Source organism: Macaca thibetana, chromosome X (genome assembly GCF_024542745.1).
Source record: "Macaca thibetana thibetana isolate TM-01 chromosome X, ASM2454274v1, whole genome shotgun sequence".
NCBI classification, from domain to species: domain Eukaryota; kingdom Metazoa; phylum Chordata; class Mammalia; order Primates; family Cercopithecidae; genus Macaca; species Macaca thibetana.
In genome coordinates, this window is record NC_065598.1 from 1,269,605 (window position 1) to 1,290,000 (window position 20,396).

At 53.6% G+C, this 20,396-nt stretch overlaps 1 protein-coding gene across 2 annotated transcripts in view; it reads right to left on the minus strand.

The window, feature by feature from the left end:
- Positions 1-20,396, minus strand: part of LOC126946850 (granulocyte-macrophage colony-stimulating factor receptor subunit alpha) — a 58,502-nt gene that overhangs the window by 8,240 nt on the left and 29,866 nt on the right. For both annotated transcript variants that reach the window (XR_007722780.1, XM_050777541.1), the window contains 5 exons: positions 19,011-19,183; positions 12,295-12,428; positions 10,061-10,090; positions 6,445-6,580; positions 3,168-3,264 (listed from right to left, as the gene is read on the minus strand). Coding sequence is in view for 1 of the 2 variants with exons in the window: in XM_050777541.1 (XP_050633498.1) it covers positions 3,168-3,264; positions 6,445-6,580; positions 10,061-10,090; positions 12,295-12,428; positions 19,011-19,183 (570 nt within the window). In the remaining variant the exon portion in view is untranslated. The remainder of the gene's footprint in view (positions 1-3,167; positions 3,265-6,444; positions 6,581-10,060; positions 10,091-12,294; positions 12,429-19,010; positions 19,184-20,396) is intronic.

A 20,396-nucleotide genomic window follows, 5' to 3' on the forward strand; every position in this document is an offset into this window, starting at 1 on the left:
TGAGACTCCGTCTCAAGAAAAAAAATTAAAAAAAGAAAGAATCACCAAATGATGAAAATCTTAAGGAACTAGGCCAGGTGTGGTGGCTCACGCCTATAATCCCAGCACTTTGGGAGGCTGAGGCAGGTGGATCACTTGAGGTCAAGCGTTTGAGACCATCCTGGCCAAATGGTGAAACCCCGTTTCTACTAAAAATAGAAAAATTAGCCGGGCATGGTGGTGCACACCTGCAAACCCCAGCTACTCAGGAGGCTGAGGCAGGAGAATTGCTTGAACCCGGGAGGTGGAGGTTGCAGTGAGCCGAGATTGCACCACTGCACTCCAGCCTGGGCGACAGAGCAAGACTCCGTCTCAAAAAAAAAAAAAAAAAAAAAAAAAAAAAGAATCACCAAATGACAACAATCTTAACAATCTTAAGGAACCAGGCTGGGCGCGGTGGCTCAGCCTGTAATCCCAGCACTTTGGGAGGCTGAGGCGGGTGGATCACTTGAGGTCCAGAGTTCGAGACCAGTCAGGCCAACCTGGTGAAACCCCATCTCTACTAAAAATACAAAAATTAGCCGAGTATTGTGGTGCATACCTGTGGTCCCAGCTACTCAGGAGGCTGAGGCAGGAGAATCGCTTGAACCTGGGAGGTGGAGGTTGCAGTGAGCCAAGGTTGTACCACTGCCCTCCAGCCTGGTGACAGAGCGATACTCCATCTCAAGAAAAAGAAAGAAAAGAAAAGAAAAGAAAAGAAGAAAGAAAGAAAGAAGAAAGAAAGAAAGAAAAGAAAGAAAGAAAGAAAGAAAGAAAGAAAGAAAGAAAGAGAAAGAGAGAGAGAAGGAAGGAAGGAAGGAAGGAAAGAAGGGAAGAAGGAAAGAAAAGAAAGAGAGAGAAAAACAAAGAAAAGAAAAGAAAAGAAAAGAAGAGAAAGCGGTGGCTCACGCCTGTGATCCCAGCACTTCGGGAGGCCGAGGCGGGCGGATCACTTGATGTCCGGAGTTCGAGACCAGCCTGGCCAACCTGGTGAAACCCCATCTCTATTCCAAATACAAAAATTAGCTGAGTATCGTGGCGCACACCTGTCATCCCAGCTACTCGGGAGGCTGAGGCAGGAGAATCGCTTGAACCCGGGAGGTGGAGGTTGCAGTGAGCCGAGATCACGTCACTGCACTCCAGCCTGGGCGACAGAGCAAGACTCTGCCTCAAACAAACAAACAAACAAACAAACAAACAAACGGAACTGAGGAAACAGGAGATCCTACAAGAATACACAGTGTTGGCCGGGCGCGGTGGCTCAAGCCTGTAATCCCAGCACTTTGGGAGGCCGAGACGGGCGGATCACGAGGTCAGGAGATCGAGACCATCCTGGCTAACACAGTGAAACCCCGTCTCTACTAAAAATACAAAAAAAAAAAAAACTAGCCGGGCGCGGTGGCGGGCGCCTGTAGTCCCAGCTACTCCGGAGGCTGAGGCAGGAGAATGGCGTGAACCCGGGAGGCGGAGCTTGCAGTGAGCTGAGATCCGGCCACTGCACTCCAGCCCGGGCGACAGAGCAAGACTCCGTCTCAAAAAAAAAAAAAAAAAAAAAAAAAAAAGAATACACAGTGATGCTCATAGGGAATCTTTCTAGAATCTTCCCCAGCCCCTCGGGCACAGGGATGGGAATGGAACAGGTAGTCAGCTGTGGGCAGCTTCACGGACTCTGAGGTCCCTGGTGTTGAAGGGCTGAGCTCCAGAGGGGAAACGCCTGCCTTGATCCCACCAGCCTTGAAGAGCATGGTTCCTGGGTTGAAGGTGGGTTACTTTGTGTTTCTTTGTTTTGAGACGGAGTCTCGCTCTGTCGCCCAGGCTGGAGTGCGGTGGTGCGATCTCAGCTCACTGCAAGCTCCGCCTCCCGGGTTCAAGCGATTCTCCTACTTCAGCCTCCTGAGTAGCTGGGATTACAGGAATGTGCCACCACGCACAACTAATTTTGTATTTTTAGTGGAGACGGGGTTTCACCATGTTGGTCAGGCTGGTCTCGAACTCCTGACCTCAGGTGATCCTCCCATCTCAGCCTCCCAAAGTGCTGGGATGACAGGCGTGAGACACCACGCCTGGCCTAGTTCCTTAACATGTTTGTCATTTGGTGATTTCTTTTTTATTTTTGAGATGGAGTCTTGCTCTGTTGCCCAGGCCAGAGTGCGGTGGTGTGATCTCAGCTCACTGCAACCTCCACCTCCCGGGCTCAAGCGATTCTCCTACTTCAGCCTCCTGAGTAGCTGGGATGACAGGCACCTGCCACCACGCCTGGCTAATTTTGTATTTTTAGTAGAAACGGGGTTTCCCCATGTTGGTCAGGCTGGTCTCGAACTCCTGACCTCAGGTGATCCGCCTGCCTCAGCCTCCGAAAGTGCTGCGATGACAGGCGTGAGCCACCGCGGCCGGCCTAGTTCCTTAAGATTTTCATCATTTGGTGATTCTTTGTGTGTATCTCTGTGGTTCCTGAATCCAGTGACAGGTGTCCTTCTAACAGACAGAAGAGGAGACACAGACCCAGAGGAGGAGGCCACGTGGAGACGGAGGCAGAGACTGGAGTGATGCGGCCACAAGCCCAGGGATGCAGGGAGCCCCCAGGAGCTGGGAGAGGGAGGAAGGACCCTCCCTCTCATGTCCGGCAAAAAGGTGTGGTCCCAAGCAAGTTCTCGATATTACTGGATGGGTCTTGGGATCACCAGACATCTTTGCAGGCTGTGTTTCTCTCTCTCTCTCTCTCTCACTTACTCGCTCTCTTTATTTATTTATTTATTTTTGAGACGGAGTTTCACTCTTGTCGCCCAGGCTGCAGTGCGGTGGCGCGATCTCCGCTCACCGCAACCTCCGCCTCCCGGGTTCCAGCGATTCTCCTGCCTCAGCCTCCCGAGTAGCCGGGATGACAGGCACCTGCCACCACGCCCGGCTAATTTTTGTATTTTTAGTAGAGACGGGGTTTCACCGTGTTGGTCAGGCTGGTCTCGAACTCCCGACCTCAGGTGATCCACCCGCCTCGGCCTCCCAAAGTGCTGGGATGACAGGCGTGAGACACCGCGCCCGGCCAAGGCTGTGTTTCTCTTTCTCAGAGACAGAGACCGACTTTGGAGAAAGCGCTTTTCTCGCGACCTGGCATGGTTGCCTGGGGGATGCCCAGGGGTTTCACACGTTACCTTTTAAAGAGGAAGCCGAAGAGAAGGACACAGACAAGGGTTCCCAGGATCAGGAGCACGTAAATGTGCACAGAGCTGGGGTTTCGGTCGTCGGAGCCTAGAGAGACACACACGTATGCGTCCACGGTGAATGGCTGATGGACGTGTGAAAGGAAATTAAATTTCTTCGTGACTCCAGATGCATTTAGCCACAGGGAACAGTGAAGCTGAGAACTGGGTCGAGCAAAGCTGCCTCCACCTTTTTTATGGTTCCTAAACAAGATGGCTTGGAGATGAAAGGCCAGGAGCCTGCGTCATGTTTTGCCCACAGGGAAATTCGTGGTGAGCTGTTAGAACTTCACTGCCACGGGCCAGGCGAGGTGGCTCACGCCTGTCATCCCAGCACTTTGGGAGGCCGAGGTGGGCGGATCACTTGAGGTCAGGGGTTCGAGACCAGCCTGGTCAACACGGTGAAACCCCGTCTCTACTAAAAATACAAAAATTGGGCTGGGCGCCGTGGCTCACGCCTGTCATCCCAGCACTTTGGGAGGCCAAGTCGGGCAGATCACGAGGTCAGGAGATCGAGACCATCCTGGCTAACATGGTGAAACCCCGTCTCTACTAAAAATACAAAAAACTAGCCGGGCGAGGTGGCAGGTGCCTGTAGTCCCAGCTACTCGGGAGGCTGAGGCAGGAGAATGGCGTGAACCCGGGAGGCGGAGCTTGCAGTGAGCTGAGATCCGGCCACTGCACTCCAGCCTGGGCGACAGAGCCAGGCTTTTTTTGAGACTCCGTCTCAAAAAAAATAAAAATAAAAATAAAAATAAATAAAATAAAATAAAATAAAAATACAAAAATTGGGCCAGGTGCCGTGGCTCATGCCTGTCATCCCAGCACTTTGGGAGGCCGAGGCGGGCGGATCATCTGAGGCCAGGAGTTCAAGACCAGCCTGGCCAACAGGGTGAAACCCCGTCTCTACTAAAAAAAAAAAATACAAAATTAGGCAGGCGTGGTGGCAGGTGCCTGTAATCCCATCCACTCGGGAGTCTGAGGCAGGAGAATCGCTTGAACCCAGGAGGCGGAGGTTGCGGTGAGCCGAGATCACGCCATTGCATTCCAGCCTGGGCGACAGAGAGAAACTCCGTCTCAAAATAAATAAATCAAAATACGAAAATTAGCCAAGCGAGATACACGCTTGCAATCCCAGCTACTGGGGAGGCTGAGGCAGGAGAACCGCTTGAACCCGGGAGATGGAGGCTGCAGTGAACTGAGATCCTGCCATTGCACTCCAGCCTGGGTGACAGAGCGAAACTCCATCTCAAAATCAACAAACAAATAAAAATACAAATACAAAAATTGGCCAAGCGTGATGCACGTCTGTAATCCCAGCTACTCGGGAGGCTGAGGCAGGAGAATCGCTGGAACCCGGGAGGTGGAGCCTGCAGTGAGCCGAGATCACGCCACTGTACTCTGGGCTGGGTAACAGTGAGACTCTACCTCAAAAACCAAAAAGTAAACAAACACACACATTTCTTACAGGTGCAGTCAGTCCGGCCCACCAGACACACCTCTGATCACCCCTGTATCCCGTTTTGTCCGTGTCATCTGATGTATTATGCCCATTCCCCAGATTTTTTGCTCTGTCCCCTTTGTCGAGGTGAAAACCATGTACTTCTCAATATCCTGCCTCTTCCCTTTGCAATTTGGAGCCCTCAAAATCATCTTCAGAGAAAAGCATAGCCCTGTACCTCCCGGGCAGCCCAGACCTGGCTTTGAAGAGAGGTTCCCTGGCCGGGCGCGGTGGCTCACGCCTGCCATCCCAGCACTTTGGGAGGCCGAGGCGGGCGGATCACCTGAAGTCGGGAGTTCGAGACCAGCTTGACCAACATGGAGAAACCCCGTCTCTACTAAAAATACAAAATTAGCCTGGCGTGGTGGTGGGCGCCTGTCATCCCAGCTACTCGGGAGCCTGAGGCAGGAGAATCGCTTGCACCCGGGAGGTGGAGATTGCAGTGAGCTGAGACCACGCCATTACTCTGTCTCAAAAAAAAAAAAAAAAAAAAAAAAAAGAGGGAGAGAGCTTCCCCATGGCCAGAGAGCCAGAATGGTGATGGTTTGAGTGGACGAAGACTGACTATTTCCCAGTGGGGCAGAGGCAGGGGGGCTTTAGGAGGGCTGTCAGTGGGGTTGTCCTCTGGCTCTGAAGGGAGCCTAGCTCATTAGTCCTGAAAAAAAAAAAAACACCAGCAAAGCAATATTGCATGACCCTGTATGAGTATGAGACCACCTCTTTCTTTTTTTTTTTTTTTTTTTTTTTTGGAGACGGAGTCTCGCTCTGTTGCCCAGGCTGGAGTGCAGTGGCCGGATCTCAGCTCACTGCAAGCTCCGCCTCCCGGGTTTACGCCATTCTCCTGCCTCAGCCTCCCAAGTAGCTGGGACTACAGGCGCCCGCCACCTCGCCCGGCTAGTTTTTTGTATTTTTTAGTAGAGACGGGGTTTCACCGTGTTAGCCAGGATGGTCTCGATCTCCTGACCTCGTGATCCACCCGCCTCGGCCTCCCAAAGTGCTGGGATTACAGGCTTGAGCCACCGCGCCCGGCCCCTTCTTTTTTTTTTTTTTTTTTTTTTTTTTTTTTTGAGACAGAGTCTCGCTCTGTCGCCCAGGCTGGAGTGCAGTGGTGCGATCTCGGTTCACTGCAAACTCCGTCTCCTGGGTTCACGCCATTCTCCTGCCTCAGCCTCCCGAGTAGCTGGGACTACAGGCACCTGCCACCACTCCTGGCTAATTTTGTATTTTTAGTAGAGACGGGGTTTCACCATGTTGGCCAGGCTGGTCTCAAACTCCTGACCTCCAGTAATTCTCCCTCCTCGGCCTCCCAAAGTGCTGGGATTACATGTGTGAGCCACCACACCTGGCTAATTTTGTATTTTTAGTAGAGACGGGGTTTCACCATGTTGGCCAGGCTGGTCTCAAACTCCCGACCTCCAGTGATCCACCTGCCTCGGCCTCCCAAAGTGCTGGGATGACAGGCATGAGCCACCATGCCCGGCTCTTCTCTGGTTATTAAGGGAGCGTAGCTCATCCATCCTGAAAAAACATCAGCAAAGCGATGTTGCGGGACCAAGCACGAGATCCCCTCCTTCTTTCTAGCCTCAGCGATAAACTCAGAGCCTGACGCTATTCCAAGCGATGTTCTTAACTCAATCTCAGCACCCAGGGCAGAGCCGCTGACCTCTGTGCCTGCTCCAAGGTGTTGGCAGACGGCACAGACATCCCTTACCTCCGCTCAGCGCTTACCAAATTCAGCGGCTTCACTCCAGGAACTCCAGTTCAGGATGCGGACGTCTGCAGCTCTGATCTTCACAGCATGTTTCGCTCTGGGTTCAGAGCTTGGAAAGTTGTATCTATTTTCCAGATCACCAGAAACATTGATCTTGGGAGGAAGAAAGAAAGTTAGAGATCGGTGTCTTCGCGTGGAGGAAAAGGTTGTCTTTTTTCATTCTTCTATCTTTTAAATTTTTTTCTCCTTTTTTTCTTTTTTTTCCTACCATTTTGAATGCACCTGCTCTGATCAAGTCTTGGAAGCTAACCAGAGTCAAGCCTCATTAGTATTTGGATGGCAGACAACTTAGGAAAATTTGGGTGATGTAGGTATTTTATTTTTCTAGTCTATTCTAGTCTAGTCTAGTCTAATCTATTCTATTCTATTCTATTCTATTCTATTCTATTCTAGTCTAGTCTATTCTAGTCTATTCTAGTCTAGTCTAGTCTAGTCTAGTCTAGTCCAGTCCAGTCCAGTCCATTCTATTCTATTCTATTCTATTCTATTCTATTCTATTCTAGTCTATTCTATTCTAGTCTAGTCTAGTCTATTCTAGTCTATTCTATTCTAGTCTAGTCCAGTCTAGTCTAGTCCAGTCCAGTCCAGTCTATTCTATTCTATTCTATTCTATTCTAGTCTATTCTAGTCTATTCTAGTCTAGTCTATTCTAGTCTATTCTAGTCTATTCTATTCTAGTCTATTCTAGTCTAGTCTAGTCTAGTCTATTCTATTCTATTCTATTCTATTCTATTCTAGTCCAGTCCAGTCCAGTCCATCCATTCTATTCTATTCTATTCTATTCTATTCTATTCTATTCTAGTCTAGTCTATTCTAGTCTAGTCTAGTCTAGTCCAGTCTAGTCTAGTCCAGTCCAGTCCAGTCTATTCTATTCTATTCTATTCTAGTCTAGTCTATTCTAGTCTATTCTATTCTAGTCTATTCTAGTCTATTCTAGTCTAGTCTATTCTATTCTAGTCTAGTCTATTCTAGTCTATTCTAGTCTAGTCTAGTCTAGTCTAGTCTATTCTATTCTAGTCCAGTCTATTCTATTCTATTCTATTCTATTCTATTCTATTCTATTCTAGACAGACTCACGCTCTGTCACCCAGGCTGGAGTGCATTGGCATGATCTGGGCTCACCACAACCTCCGCCTCCTGGGTTCAAGCAATTCTCCTGCTTCCACCTCCTGGGTTCAAGCCATTCTCCTGCCTCAGCCTCCCGTGTAGCTGGGATTACAGGCGCCTGCCACCAGGCATGGGTAATTTTTATATTTTTAGTAGAGACAGGATTTCTCCACGTTGGCCAGGCTGGTCTTGAACTCCTGACCTCAAGTGATTTGCACGCCTCAGCCTCCCAAGATGCTGGGATGACAGGCATGAGCCACCGTGACCGGCTAAAATTTTATTTTTTGAAGCAAAAATTGTTGGCCAGGTGTGGTGGCAGGTGCCTGTAGTCCCAGCTACTAGGGAAGCTGAGGCAGGAGAATCGCTTGAACCTGGGAGGTGGAGGTTGCAGTGAGCCAAGATTGCACCACTGCACTCCAGCCTGGGAGACAGAGCGAGACTCCGTCTCAAAAGTAAATACACACATGAATAAATGATTCAGGAACTTAACAGACCTTCAGACGGATAGTTTAGCAAGGGATGTTAAGATCCCCAAGTCCAGCATAGTCGTTGGACAGAGGAGGATACTGAGGGTCAGAGTGGCCAGGAGACTTGGTAAATATCCGGCAACAGAACTCAGTCTAAAAGCATTTTAGAGGGAGACATAGTCTCCTTAGACAGTCACTGGAATATATTCTTAACCCACTCAGAAGAAAGAGGAATAAAATGGGAAAATCAGTAGAACGGGCTGAGCATTAATATTCCAACCGTTGGGACATGAAGGTTGAGGCCAAGAGCGGATCCCGCCCAGTAAGAACTTCGAGAGGGCCCTCACGCATGTGAGATCTTCTCCTCTGGTTCAGGGTCACGCCCCATCCTGTCCACCCCTGGGTAACACTGGCAGTAAGAGTCCCGTAAACCTACACTGTAGGGTCCCGCTGGGTTCGTGAATAGGGGACTGTAGGGTGACACTAGGGTTGTGAGTGGTTCAACCGTATGTGGGACAGAGTATTCTCCTGTCTACACTGGATCCAGGTAGACGTGGGGCAGGCTCTCCTTCTTGTCTACACTGGGTCTAGGTGGAGGTGGGGCGGGGTCTTCTCCTGTCTACACTGGGTCCAGGCAGACATAGGTCATGGGTAGACCGTAGGGTTACGCCGGGGGTCCTGTAGGGTTATGCTAGGGATCATGAGTAGGAGACAGTAGGGTTACGCCAGGGGGTCATGGGCAGGGGACTGTACAGTGTTACACTAGGGGTCATGAGTAGGGGACTGTAGGGTTCCGCCAGAGGTCATGGGTAGGGGACTGTATGGTTACACTAGGTGTGGTAAGTAGGGGACTGTACGGGTCATGAGTAGGGGACTGTACGGTTCCGCCAGAGTGGTGAGTAGGAAACTGTAGGGTTACGCCAGGGGTCATAAGTAGGGGACTGTAGGGGTTGTGAGTAGGGGACTGTAGGGTTACGCCACAGGTCATGGGTAGGGGACTGTACGGTTACGCTAGGTGTGGTAGGTAGGGGACTGTACAGGTCGTGAGTAGGGGACTGTAGGGTTCCGCCAGGGTGGTGAGTAGGGGACTGTAGGGTTATGCCAGGGGTCATAGGTAGGGGACTGCAGGGGTCGTGAGTAGGGGACTATAGGATTACACCAAGTGTGGTGAGTAGGGGACTGTAGGGTTACGCTGGAGGTCATCAGTAGGGGACTGTAGGGGTCATGAATAGAGGACTGTAGGGTTACACTAGGTGTGGTGAGTAGGGGACTGTAGGGTTATGCTGGAGGTCGTCTGTGGGGGACTGTAGGGTTACACTAGGTGTGGTGAGTAGGGGACTGTAGGGTTATGCTGGAGGTCGTCTGTGGGGGACTGTAGGGTTACACTAGGTGTGGTGAGTAGGGGACTGTAGGGTTATGCTGGAGGTCGTCAGTAGGGGACTGTAGGGTTACACTAGGTGTGGTGAGTAGGGGACTGTAGGGTTACAATAGGGGTGGTGAGTAGGGGACTGTAGGGTTACACTAGGTGTGGTGAGTAGGGGACTGTAGGGTTACAATAGGGGTGGTGAGTAGGGGACTGTAGGGTTACAGTAGGGGTGGTGAGTAGGGGACTGTAGGGCTACACTAGGTGTGGTGAGTAGGGGACTGTAGGGTTACAATAGGGGTGGTGAGTAGGGGACTGTAGGGTTACAATAGGGGTGGGGAGTAGGGGACTGTAGGGTTACACTAGGTGTGGTGAGTAGGGGACTGTAGGGTTACACTAGGTGTGGTGAGTAGGGGACTGTAGGGTTACAATAGGGGTGGTGAGTAGGGGACTGTAGGGTTACAATAGTGGTGGTGAGTAGGGGACTGTAGGGTTACACTAGGTGTGGTGAGTAGGGGACTGTAGGGTTACAATAGGGGTGGTGAGTAGGGGACTGTAGGGTTACAATAGCGGTGGTGAGTAGGGGATTGTAGGGTTACACGGAGGGTCGTCCGTAGGGTCCGTGGTTTCACTTACCGGTAGGTTTTCAGTGCCAGGCTGCGTATTCTAGAAACAAAACAAAACACAATACAAGGCTCACTGTTCCCATTTCTAAAACACTTTACATGGTTCACACAGTGTCTCCCTTGGTGTGGGCACCGAATGGAAAAAGAGTCCCTGCAGAGTGGCAGGCAGGTCTCCCTCCACAAACCCCAAATCTACAAGACAGGTAGGATGAGGAGCTGCAAACACAGAATTCTTCCTGGCCAGATATCCTCCTGTAATCCATCCACAAAGGTCCCACTGGCCTTGGGGCAGGGTGTTCTGTCTACACTGCATCCAGGTAGACATGAAGTAGGCTCTCCTTGCCTACACTGGGTCCAGGTGGTTGAGGGACAAGATCTCCTCTTGTCTACACTGGATGGAGGTGGACGTGGGGCAGGCCTCTTCCTGTCTACACTGGGTCCAGGTGGTTGAGGGACAAGATCTCCTCTTGTCTACACTGGGTGGAGGTGGACGTGGGGCAGGTCTCTTCCTGTCTACACTGGGTCCAGGTGGTTGAGGGACAAGATCTCCTCTTGTCTACACTGGATGGAGGTGGACGTGGGGCAGGTCTCTTCCTGTCTACACTGGGTCCAGGTGGTTGAGGGACAAGATCTCCTCTTGTCTACACTGGATGGAGGTGGACGTGGGGCAGGTCTCTTCCTGTCTACACTGGGTCCAGGTGGTTGAGGGACAAGATCTCCTCTTGTCTACACTGGATGGAGGTGGACGTGGGGCAGGTCTCTTCCTGTCTACACTGGATCCAGGTGGTTGAGGGACAAGATCTCCTCTTGTCTACACTGGATGGAGGTGGACGTGGGGCAGGTTGTCTTCCTGTCTACACTGGATCCAGGTGGTTGAGGGACAAGATCTCCTCTTGTGTACACTGGATGGAGGTGGACGTGGGGCAGGTCTCTTCCTGTCTACACTGGGTCCAGGTGGTTGAGGGACAAGATCTCCTCTTGTCTACACTGGGTGGAGGTGGACGTGGGGCAGGTCTCTTCTTGTCTACACTGGGTCCAGGTGGTTGAGGGACAAGATCTCCTCTTGTCTACACTGGATGGAGGTGGACGTGGGGCAGGTTGTCTTCCTGTCTACACTGGGTCCAGGTGGTTGAGGGACAAGATCTCCTCTTGTCTACACTGGGTGGAGGTGGACGTGGGGCAGGTCTCTTCCTGTCTACACTGGGTCCAGGTGGTTGAGGGACAAGATCTCCTCTTGTCTACACTGGGTGGAGGTGGACGTGGGGCAGGTCTCTTCTTGTCTACACTGGGTCCAGGTGGTTGAGGGACAAGATCTCCTCTTGTCTACACTGGATGGAGGTGGACGTGGGGCAGGTTGTCTTCCTGTCTACACTGGATCCAGGTGGTTGAGGGACAAGATCTCCTCTTGTCTACACTGGATGGAGGTGGACGTGGGGCAGGTCTCTTCCTGTCTACACTGGGTCCAGGTGGTTGAGGGACAAGATCTCCTCTTGTCTACACTGGGTGGAGGTGGACGTGGGGCAGGTCTCTTCTTGTCTACACTGGGTCCAGGTGGTTGAGGGACAAGATCTCCTCTTGTCTACACTGGATGGAGGTGGACGTGGGGCAGGTTGTCTTCCTGTCTACACTGGGTCCAGGTGGTTGAGGGACAAGATCTCCTCTTGTCTACACTGGGTGGAGGTGGACGTGGGGCAGGTTGTCTTCCTGTCTACACTGGGTCCAGGTGGTTGAGGGACAAGATCTCCTTTTGTCTACACTGGGTGGAGGTGGACGTGGGGCAGGGTCTCCTGCTGTCTACACTGGGGGTAGGTGGGGGTGGGGTCGGGTCTCCTCCTGTCTACACTGGGTCCAGGTAGAATGGGGCAGGGTCTCCTCCTGTCTACACTGGGTATAGGTGGGGGTGGGGTCGGGTCTCCTTCTGTCTACACTGCGTCCAGCTGCAGATGGAGCATTGGCTCTCCCTTGCTTGTTGCATCATCCTCCACACCTCCGGGTCCACTTCCTGGTTCCATGGTTACAGGATCATCCTTGTCCATCCTCCTGCAACTTCCTTCAAGGTTGCTTCACAGGCCACAGGCTCCTCACCGCTTCCTCTGCTCCCCGAAGTGCATTCACCCCAGGGTCACCGCTTACCATCCACCCATCCTTCCCCCAGGCCACATCCCCCGGATTCCCAGGCTCCTCTGTGGGCGTGTCCCGTGCGCCTCCCTCCTGATGCCCGGGCCCAGGGGATCTCTCACCGACCTTTCTGTGGACGTCCAGCTGGTACTGAAAGTCCAGGTACGACAGCTTCTGATAGGTCCTGGGCTGTTTCCACCGTACCAGGCAGTGCGTCGTGTTGCAGCGTACAGTGACGTTACCGGGCGGGTTAAATCGTTCTGGAATGAGGGTGCAGGATACACCCCTGAACCCCAGAGGTCCTGTCTACACTGGGTCCAGGTGGAGGTGGGGCAGAGTCTCCTCTCATCTACACTGGGTCCAGGTGGAGGTGGGGCAGGGTCTCCTCCTGTCTACACTGGGTCCATGTGGACATGGAGTATGGACACCTCTTTGTCTACACTGGGTCCAGGTGGAGGTGGGACAGGGTCTCCTCCTGTCTACACTGGGTCCAGGTGGAGGTGGGGCAGGGTCTCCTCCTGTCTACACTGGGTCCAGGTGGAGGTGGGGCAGGGTCTCCTCCTGTCTACACTGGGTCCAGGTGGAGGTGGGACAGGGTCTCCTCCTGTCTACACTGGGTCCAGGTGGAGGTGAGGCAGGGTCTCCTCCTGTCTACACTGGGTCCAGGTGGACGTGGAGTAGGGACACCTGTTTGTCTACACTGGGTCCAGGTGGAGGTGGGGCAGGGTCTCCTCCTGTCTACACTGGGTCCATGTGGACATGGAGTATGGACACCTCTTTGTCTACACTGGGTCCAGGTGGAGGTGGGACAGGGTCTCCTCCTGTCTACACTGGGTCCAGGTGGAGGTGGGGCAGGGTCTCCTCCTGTCTACACTGGGTCCAGGTGGAGGTGGGGCAGGGTCTCCTGTCTACACTGGGTCCAGGTGGAGGTGGGGCAGGGTCTCCTCCTGTCTACACTGGGTCCAGGTGGACGTGGAGTAGGGACATCTGTTTGTCTACACTGGGTCCAGGTGGAGGTGGGGCAGGGTCTCCTCCTGTCTACACTGGGTCCAGGTGGAGGTGGGGCAGGGTCTCCTGTCTACACTGGGTCCAGGTGGAGGTGGGGCAGGGTCTCCTCCTGTCTACACTGGGTCCAGGTGGAGGTGGGGCAGGGTCTCCTGTCTACACTGGGTCCAGGTGGAGGTGGGGCAGGGTCTCCTCCTGTCTACACTGGGTCCAGGTGGACGTGGAGTAGGGACATCTGTTTGTCTACACTGGGTCCAGGTGGAGGTGGGGCAGGGTCTCCTCCTGTCTACACTGGGTCCAGGTGGAGGTGGGGCAGGGTCTCCTCCTGTCTACACTGGGTCCAGGTGGAGGTGGGGCAGGGTCTCCTCCTGTCCACACTGGGTCCAGGTGGAGGTGGGGCAGAGACACCTCTTTGTCTACACTGGGTCCAGGTGGAGGTGGGCCAGGGTCTCCTCCTGTCCACACTGGGTCCAGGTGGAGGTGGGGCAGAGACACCTCTTTGTCTACACTGGGTCTAGGTGGAGGTGGGGCAGGGTCTCCTCCTGTCTACACTGGGTCCAGGTAGAGGTGGGGCAGGGTCTCCTCCTGTCTACACTGGGTCCATGTGGACATGGAGTATGGACACCTCTTTGTCTACACTGGGTCCAGGTGGAGGTGGGACAGGGTCTCCTCCTGTCTACACTGGGTCCAGGTGGACGTGGAGTAGGGACACCTGTTTGTCTACACTGGGTCCAGGTGGAGGTGGGGCAGGGTCTCCTCCTGTCTACACTGGGTCCATGTGGACATGGAGTATGGACACCTCTGTGTCTACACTGGGTCCAGGTGGAGGTGGGACAGGGTCTCCTCCTGTCTACACTGGGTCCAGGTGGAGGTGGGGCAGGGTCTCCTCCTGTCTACACTGGGTCCAGGTGGAGGTGGGGCAGGGTCTCCTGTCTACACTGGGTCCAGGTGGAGGTGGGGCAGGGTCTCCTCCTGTCTACACTGGGTCCAGGTGGACGTGGAGTAGGGACATCTGTTTGTCTACACTGGGTCCAGGTGGAGGTGGGGCAGGGTCTCCTCCTGTCTACACTGGGTCCAGGTGGAGGTGGGGCAGGGTCTCCTGTCTACACTGGGTCCAGGTGGAGGTGGGGCAGGGTCTCCTCCTGTCTACACTGGGTCCAGGTGGAGGTGGGGCAGGGTCTCCTGTCTACACTGGGTCCAGGTGGAGGTGGGGCAGGGTCTCCTCCTGTCTACACTGGGTCCAGGTGGACGTGGAGTAGGGACATCTGTTTGTCTACACTGGGTCCAGGTGGAGGTGGGGCAGGGTCTCCTCCTGTCTACACTGGGTCCAGGTGGAGGTGGGGCAGGGTCTCCTCCTGTCTACACTGGGTCCAGGTGGAGGTGGGGCAGGGTCTCCTCCTGTCCACACTGGGTCCAGGTGGAGGTGGGGCAGAGACACCTCTTTGTCTACACTGGGTCCAGGTGGAGGTGGGCCAGGGTCTCCTCCTGTCCACACTGGGTCCAGGTGGAGGTGGGGCAGAGACACCTCTTTGTCTACACTGGGTCTAGGTGGAGGTGGGGCAGGGTCTCCTCCTGTCTACACTGGGTCCAGGTAGAGGTGGGGCAGGGTCTCCTCCTGTCTATCCTGGGTCCAGGTGGAGGTGGAGTAGGGACACCTGTTTGTCTACACTGGGTCCAGGTGGACATGGAGTAGGGACATCTCTGTCTACACTGGGTCCAGGTGGAGGTGGTGCAGAGTCTCCTCCTGTCTACACTGGGTCCAGGTGGAGGTGGGGCAGAGACACCTCTTTGTCTACACTGGGTCTAGGTGGAGGTGAGGCAGGGTCTCCTCCTGTCTACACTGGGTCCAGGTAGAGGTGGGGCAGGGTCTCCTCCTGTCTACACTGGGTCCAGGTGGACGTGGAGTAGGGACACCTGTTTGTCTACACTGGGTCCAGGTGGAGGTGAGGCAGGGTCTCCTCCTGTCCACACTGGGTCCAGGTGGACATGGAGTATGGACACCTCTTTGTCTACACTGGGTCCAGGTGGAGGTGGGACAGGGTCTCCTCCTGTCTACACTGGGTCCAGGTGGAGGTGGGGCAGGGTCTCCTCCTGTCTACACTGGGTCCATGTGGACATGGAGTATGGACACCTCTTTGTCTACACTGGGTCCAGGTGGAGGTGGGACAGGGTCTCCTCCTGTCTACACTGGGTCCAGGTGGAGGTGGGGCAGGGTCTCCTCCTGTCTATCCTGGGTCCAGGTGGAGGTGGAGTAGGGACACCTGTTTGTCTACACTGGGTCCATGTGGAGGTGGTGCAGAGTCTCCTCCTGTCTACACTGGGTCCAGGTGGAGGTGGGGCAGGGTCTCCTCCTGTCTACACTGGGTCCAGGTGGAGGTGGGGCAGGGTCTCCTCCTGTCTACACTGGGTCCAGGTGGAGGTGGGGCAGAGACACCTCTTTGTCTACACTGGGTCCAGGTGGAGGTGGGCCAGGGTCTCCTCCTGTCCACACTGGGTCCAGGTGGAGGTGGGGCAGAGACACCTCTTTGTCTACACTGGGTCTAGGTGGAGGTGGGGCAGGGTCTCCTCCTGTCTACACTGGGTCCAGGTAGAGGTGGGGCAGGGTCTCCTCCTGTCTATCCTGGGTCCAGGTGGAGGTGGAGTAGGGACACCTGTTTGTCTACACTGGGTCCAGGTGGACATGGAGTAGGGACATCTATGTCTACACTGGGTCCAGGTGGAGGTGGTGCAGAGTCTCTCCTGTCTACACTGGGTCCAGGTGGAGGTGGGGCAGAGACACCTCTTTGTCTACACTGGGTCTAGGTGGAGGTGAGGCAGGGTCTCCTCCTGTCTACACTGGGTCCAGGTGGAGGTGGGGCAGGGTCTCCTCCTGTCTACACTGGGTCCAGGTGGACGTGGAGTAGGGACACCTGTTTGTCTACACTGGGTCCAGGTGGAGGTGAGGCAGGGTCTCCTCCTGTCCACACTGGGTCCAGGTGGACATGGAGTATGGACACCTCTTTGTCTACACTGGGTCCAGGTGGAGGTGGGACAGGGTCTCCTCCTGTCTACACTGGGTCCAGGTGGAGGTGGGGCAGGGTCTCCTCCTGTCTACACTGGGTCCATGTGGACATGGAGTATGGACACCTCTTTGTCTACACTGGGTCCAGGTGGAGGTGGGACAGGGTCTCCTCCTGTCTACACTGGGTCCAGGTGGAGGTGGGGCAGGGTCTCCTCCTGTCTATCCTGGGTCCAGGTGGAGGTGGAGTAGGGACACCTGTTTGTCTACACTGGGTCCAGGTGGAGGTGGTGCAGAGTCTCCTCCTGTCTACACTGGGTCCAGGTGGAGGTGGGGCAGGGTCTCCTGTCTACACTGGGTCCAGGTGGAGGTGGGGCAGGGTCTCCTCCTGTCTACACTGGGTCCAGGTGGACGTGGAGTAGGGACACCTGTTTGTCTACACTGGGTCCATGTGGAGGTGGTGCAGAGTCTCCTCCTGTCTACACTGGGTCCAGGTGGAGGTGGGGCAGGGTCTCCTCCTGTCAACACTGGGTCCAGGTGGAGGTGGGGCAGGGTCTCCTCCTGTCCACACTGGGTCCAGGTGGAGGTGGGGCAGAGACACCTCTTTGTCTACACTGGGTCCAGGTGGAGGTGGGCCAGGGTCTCCTCCTGTCCACACTGGGTCCAGGTGGAGGTGGGGCAGAGACACCTCTTTGTCTACACTGGGTCCAGGTGGAGGTGGGCCAGGGTCTCCTCCTGTCTACACTGGGTCCAGGTGGAGGTGGGCCAGGGTCTCCTCCTGTCTACACTGGGTCCAGGTGGAGGTGGGGCAGGGTCTCCTCCTGTCTATCCTGGGTCCAGGTGGAGGTGGGGCAGGGTCTCCTCCTGTCTACACTGGGTCCAGGTGGACGTGGAGTAGGGACACCTGTTTGTCTACACTGGGTCCATGTGGAGGTGGTGCAGAGTCTCCTCCTGTCTACACTGGGTCCAGGTGGAGGTGGGGCAGGGTCTCCTCCTGTCTACACTGGGTCCAGGTGGAGGTGGGACAGGGTCTCCTCCTGTCTACACTGGGTCCAGGTGGAGGTGGGCCAGGGTCTCCTCCTGTCCACACTGGGTCCAGGTAGAGGTGGGACAGGGTCTCCTCCTGTCCACACTGGGTCCAGGTAGAGGTGGGACAGGGTCTCCTCCTGTCTACACTGGGTCCAGGTGGAGGTGGGGACAGGGTCTCCTCCTGTCTACACTGGGTCCAGGTGGAGGTGGGCCAGGGTCTCCTCCTGTCCACACTGGGTCCAGGTGGAGGTGGGACAGGGTCTCCTCCCGTCTACACTGGGTCCAGGTAGAGGTGGGACAGGGTCTCCTCCTGTCTACACTGGGTCCAGGTGGAGGTGGGGACAGGGTCTCCTCCTGTCTACACTGGGTCCAGGTGGAGGTGGGCAGGGTCTCCTCCTGTCTACACTGGGTCCAGGTGGAGGTGGGCCAGGGTCTCCTCCTGTCTACACTGGGTCCAGGTAGAGGTGGGGCAGGGTCTCCTCCTGTCTATCCTGGGTCCAGGTGGAGGTGGAGTAGGGACACCTGTTTGTCTACACTGGGTCCAGGTGGAGGTGGTGCAGAGTCTCCTCCTGTCTACACTGGGTCCAGGTGGAGGTGGGGCAGCTACCATGTCCAGGAGACATACCCACTGGGGCAGGGGGTCCACGGTGGGAGGTGGGGATGGGCTCGGGGAGCAGGAGTCACCCTTCTGTGACAGTTCTGAGCCTGAAGAGGCCGGGAACGTCCAATGGGATGAAGGAGTCCATGGGTGGGATGCGATGGGCTTGGGAAGACGAGAGTGTGTGGGCATAAGGAGCTGGCTCCAAGAGGCCAGCCAGGAGTGGGGCACCGGGACACGAAGAAATGCTGGTGAGGAAAAAATGAAGAAAAAGAGGAAGGAAGGAGGAAAGGAGAGAAGGAGAAGGGAGGAGAGGAAGAAGGAAAGAAGGAAGAAGGGAGGGAGAGAGGGAGGGAAGGAAAGAGGGAGGGGAGAAGGAAGGGAGGGAGGGAGGAAGGGAAAGAAGGAAGGAAGGAAGGAAGGAAGGAAGGGAGGAAGGAAGGAAGGAAGGAAGGGAGGAAGGAAAGAAGAAACACAGGCAGGAAAGAAGGAAAGAAAGAAGGAGAGAAAGAGAGAGGCCAGGTGCGGTGGCTCACACCTGTAATCCCAGTACTTTGGGAGGCTGAGGCGGTGGATCATCTGAGATTAGGAGTTCCAGACAGGTCTGGCCAAGATGGTGAAACCCCGTCTCTACTAAAAACACAAAAATTAGCCGGGTGTGGTGGCGGGCGCCTGTAATCCCAGCTACTCAGGAGGCTGAGACAGGAGAATCGCTTGAACCTGGGGGGCAGAGGTTGCAGTGAGCTGAGATTTCACCACTGCGCTCCAGCCTGGGTGACAGAGTGTACCTCAAAAAAAGGGAAGTTAAATCAGCTCAGTTGTAATTTGTTACAGCACCAAAGTTACACATATATGTATATATTTTTGAGACGTTGCTCTGTCGCTCAAGCTGGAGCGCAGTGGCACAATCTCGCCTCACTGCAACCTCCACCTCCTACGTTCAAGTGACTCTTCTCAGCCTCCCGAGTAGCTGGGATGACAGGCACGCGCCACCACGCCCAGCTAATTTTTGAATTTTTAGTAGAGATGGGGTTTCCCCATGTTGGCCAGGCCGGTCTGGAACACCGGATCTCAGGTGATCGGCCCGCCTCGGCCTCCCAAAGTGCTGGGATTACAGGTGTGAGCCATCACACCCGGCCTCAGTTACACAGATTTTCAGGCAAATTCCATTTCACCTATAAACAATAGGAAAATCATATGTGTTATTCTCACCTATTTTCTTTGTGTCCAAAAGTGAATCGAAGAATTGGATGCCAATTTCTTGGCTGGTTCCGTTAACCAGGAAGTAATTGCGAGATGTTAATCCTGACAGGTTACCCAGGTGGCATCCCACGTGGGTTCCTGAGTCTTCTATGTAATAAGGACACTGGATCTCCCTCCTTCTCCTGCAAGATTAAAAAGTGTTCAGAGAGCAATCAGGAAAACAAAACAAAACACAAAGACACAAAACAAAACAAAAACAAACACAAAACAACAACACAAAACAAAAACAGCAAAACACGAAACAAAAAAACACAAAAACACAAAACAAATGAAAACAAACACAAAACAAAACAAAAACACAAAACAAAACAAAAACACAAAACAGAAACAGCAAAACATGAAACAAAAAAAACACAAAAACACAAACACAAAACAAAACAGAAACAAGCACAAAAAAAACCAAAAACACAAAAACACAACACAAAACAACGCAAAAACACAAAACAAACACACAAAAACACGAAAGGAAACAAAACACAAAACAAAACAAAAACAAACACAAAACACAAAAACCCAAAACAGAAAAACAACACCAAAGAAAACACAAAAACACAAAACAAAAAAACACAAAACACAAACACAAAACAAACAGAAACAAGCACAAAACAAAACAAACACACAAAAACATGAAACAAAAAAACACAAAAACACAAAAGAAAAACACAAACACACACACAAAAACCAAAACAAAAAACCACAAAACCACAAAACAAAACTAAGAGGCGGGCGGATCACCTGAGGTCAGGAGTTCAAGACCAGCCTGGCCAGCACAGTGAAACTCCGTCTCTACCAAAAATACAAAAATTAGCCGGATGTGGCGGCAGGCGCCTGTCATCCCAGCTACTTGGGAAGCTGAGGCAGGAAAACTGCTTGAACCCAGGAGGCCGAGGTTGCAGTGAGCCGAGTTGGTACCGTTGCACTCCAGCCTGGGCAACAGAGCAAGATCATGTCTCAGAAAAAGAGAGAGAAAGAAAGAAAGAAAGAAGGAAGGAAGCAAGGAAGAAAGGAAGGAAGGAAGGAAGGAAGGAAGGAAGGAAGGAAGAAAGAAAGAAAGAAAGAAAGAAAGAAAGAAAGAAAGAAAGAAAGAAGAAAAAAGAAAGAAAGAGGGAGGGAAGGAAAGAAGGAAGGAAGGAAGGAAAAGGAAAGGAAGGGAAAGGAAAGAAAGAAAGGAAGGAAAGAAGGAAGGAAGGAAGGAAAGAAAGAAAGAAAGAGGGGAGGAAGGAAGGAAGGAAAAGGAAAGGAAGGGAAAGGAAGGGAAAGGGAAGAAAGAAAGGAAGGAAGGAAGGAAAGGAAGGAAGGAAGGAAGGAAAGAAAGAAAGAGGGGAGGGAGGGAAG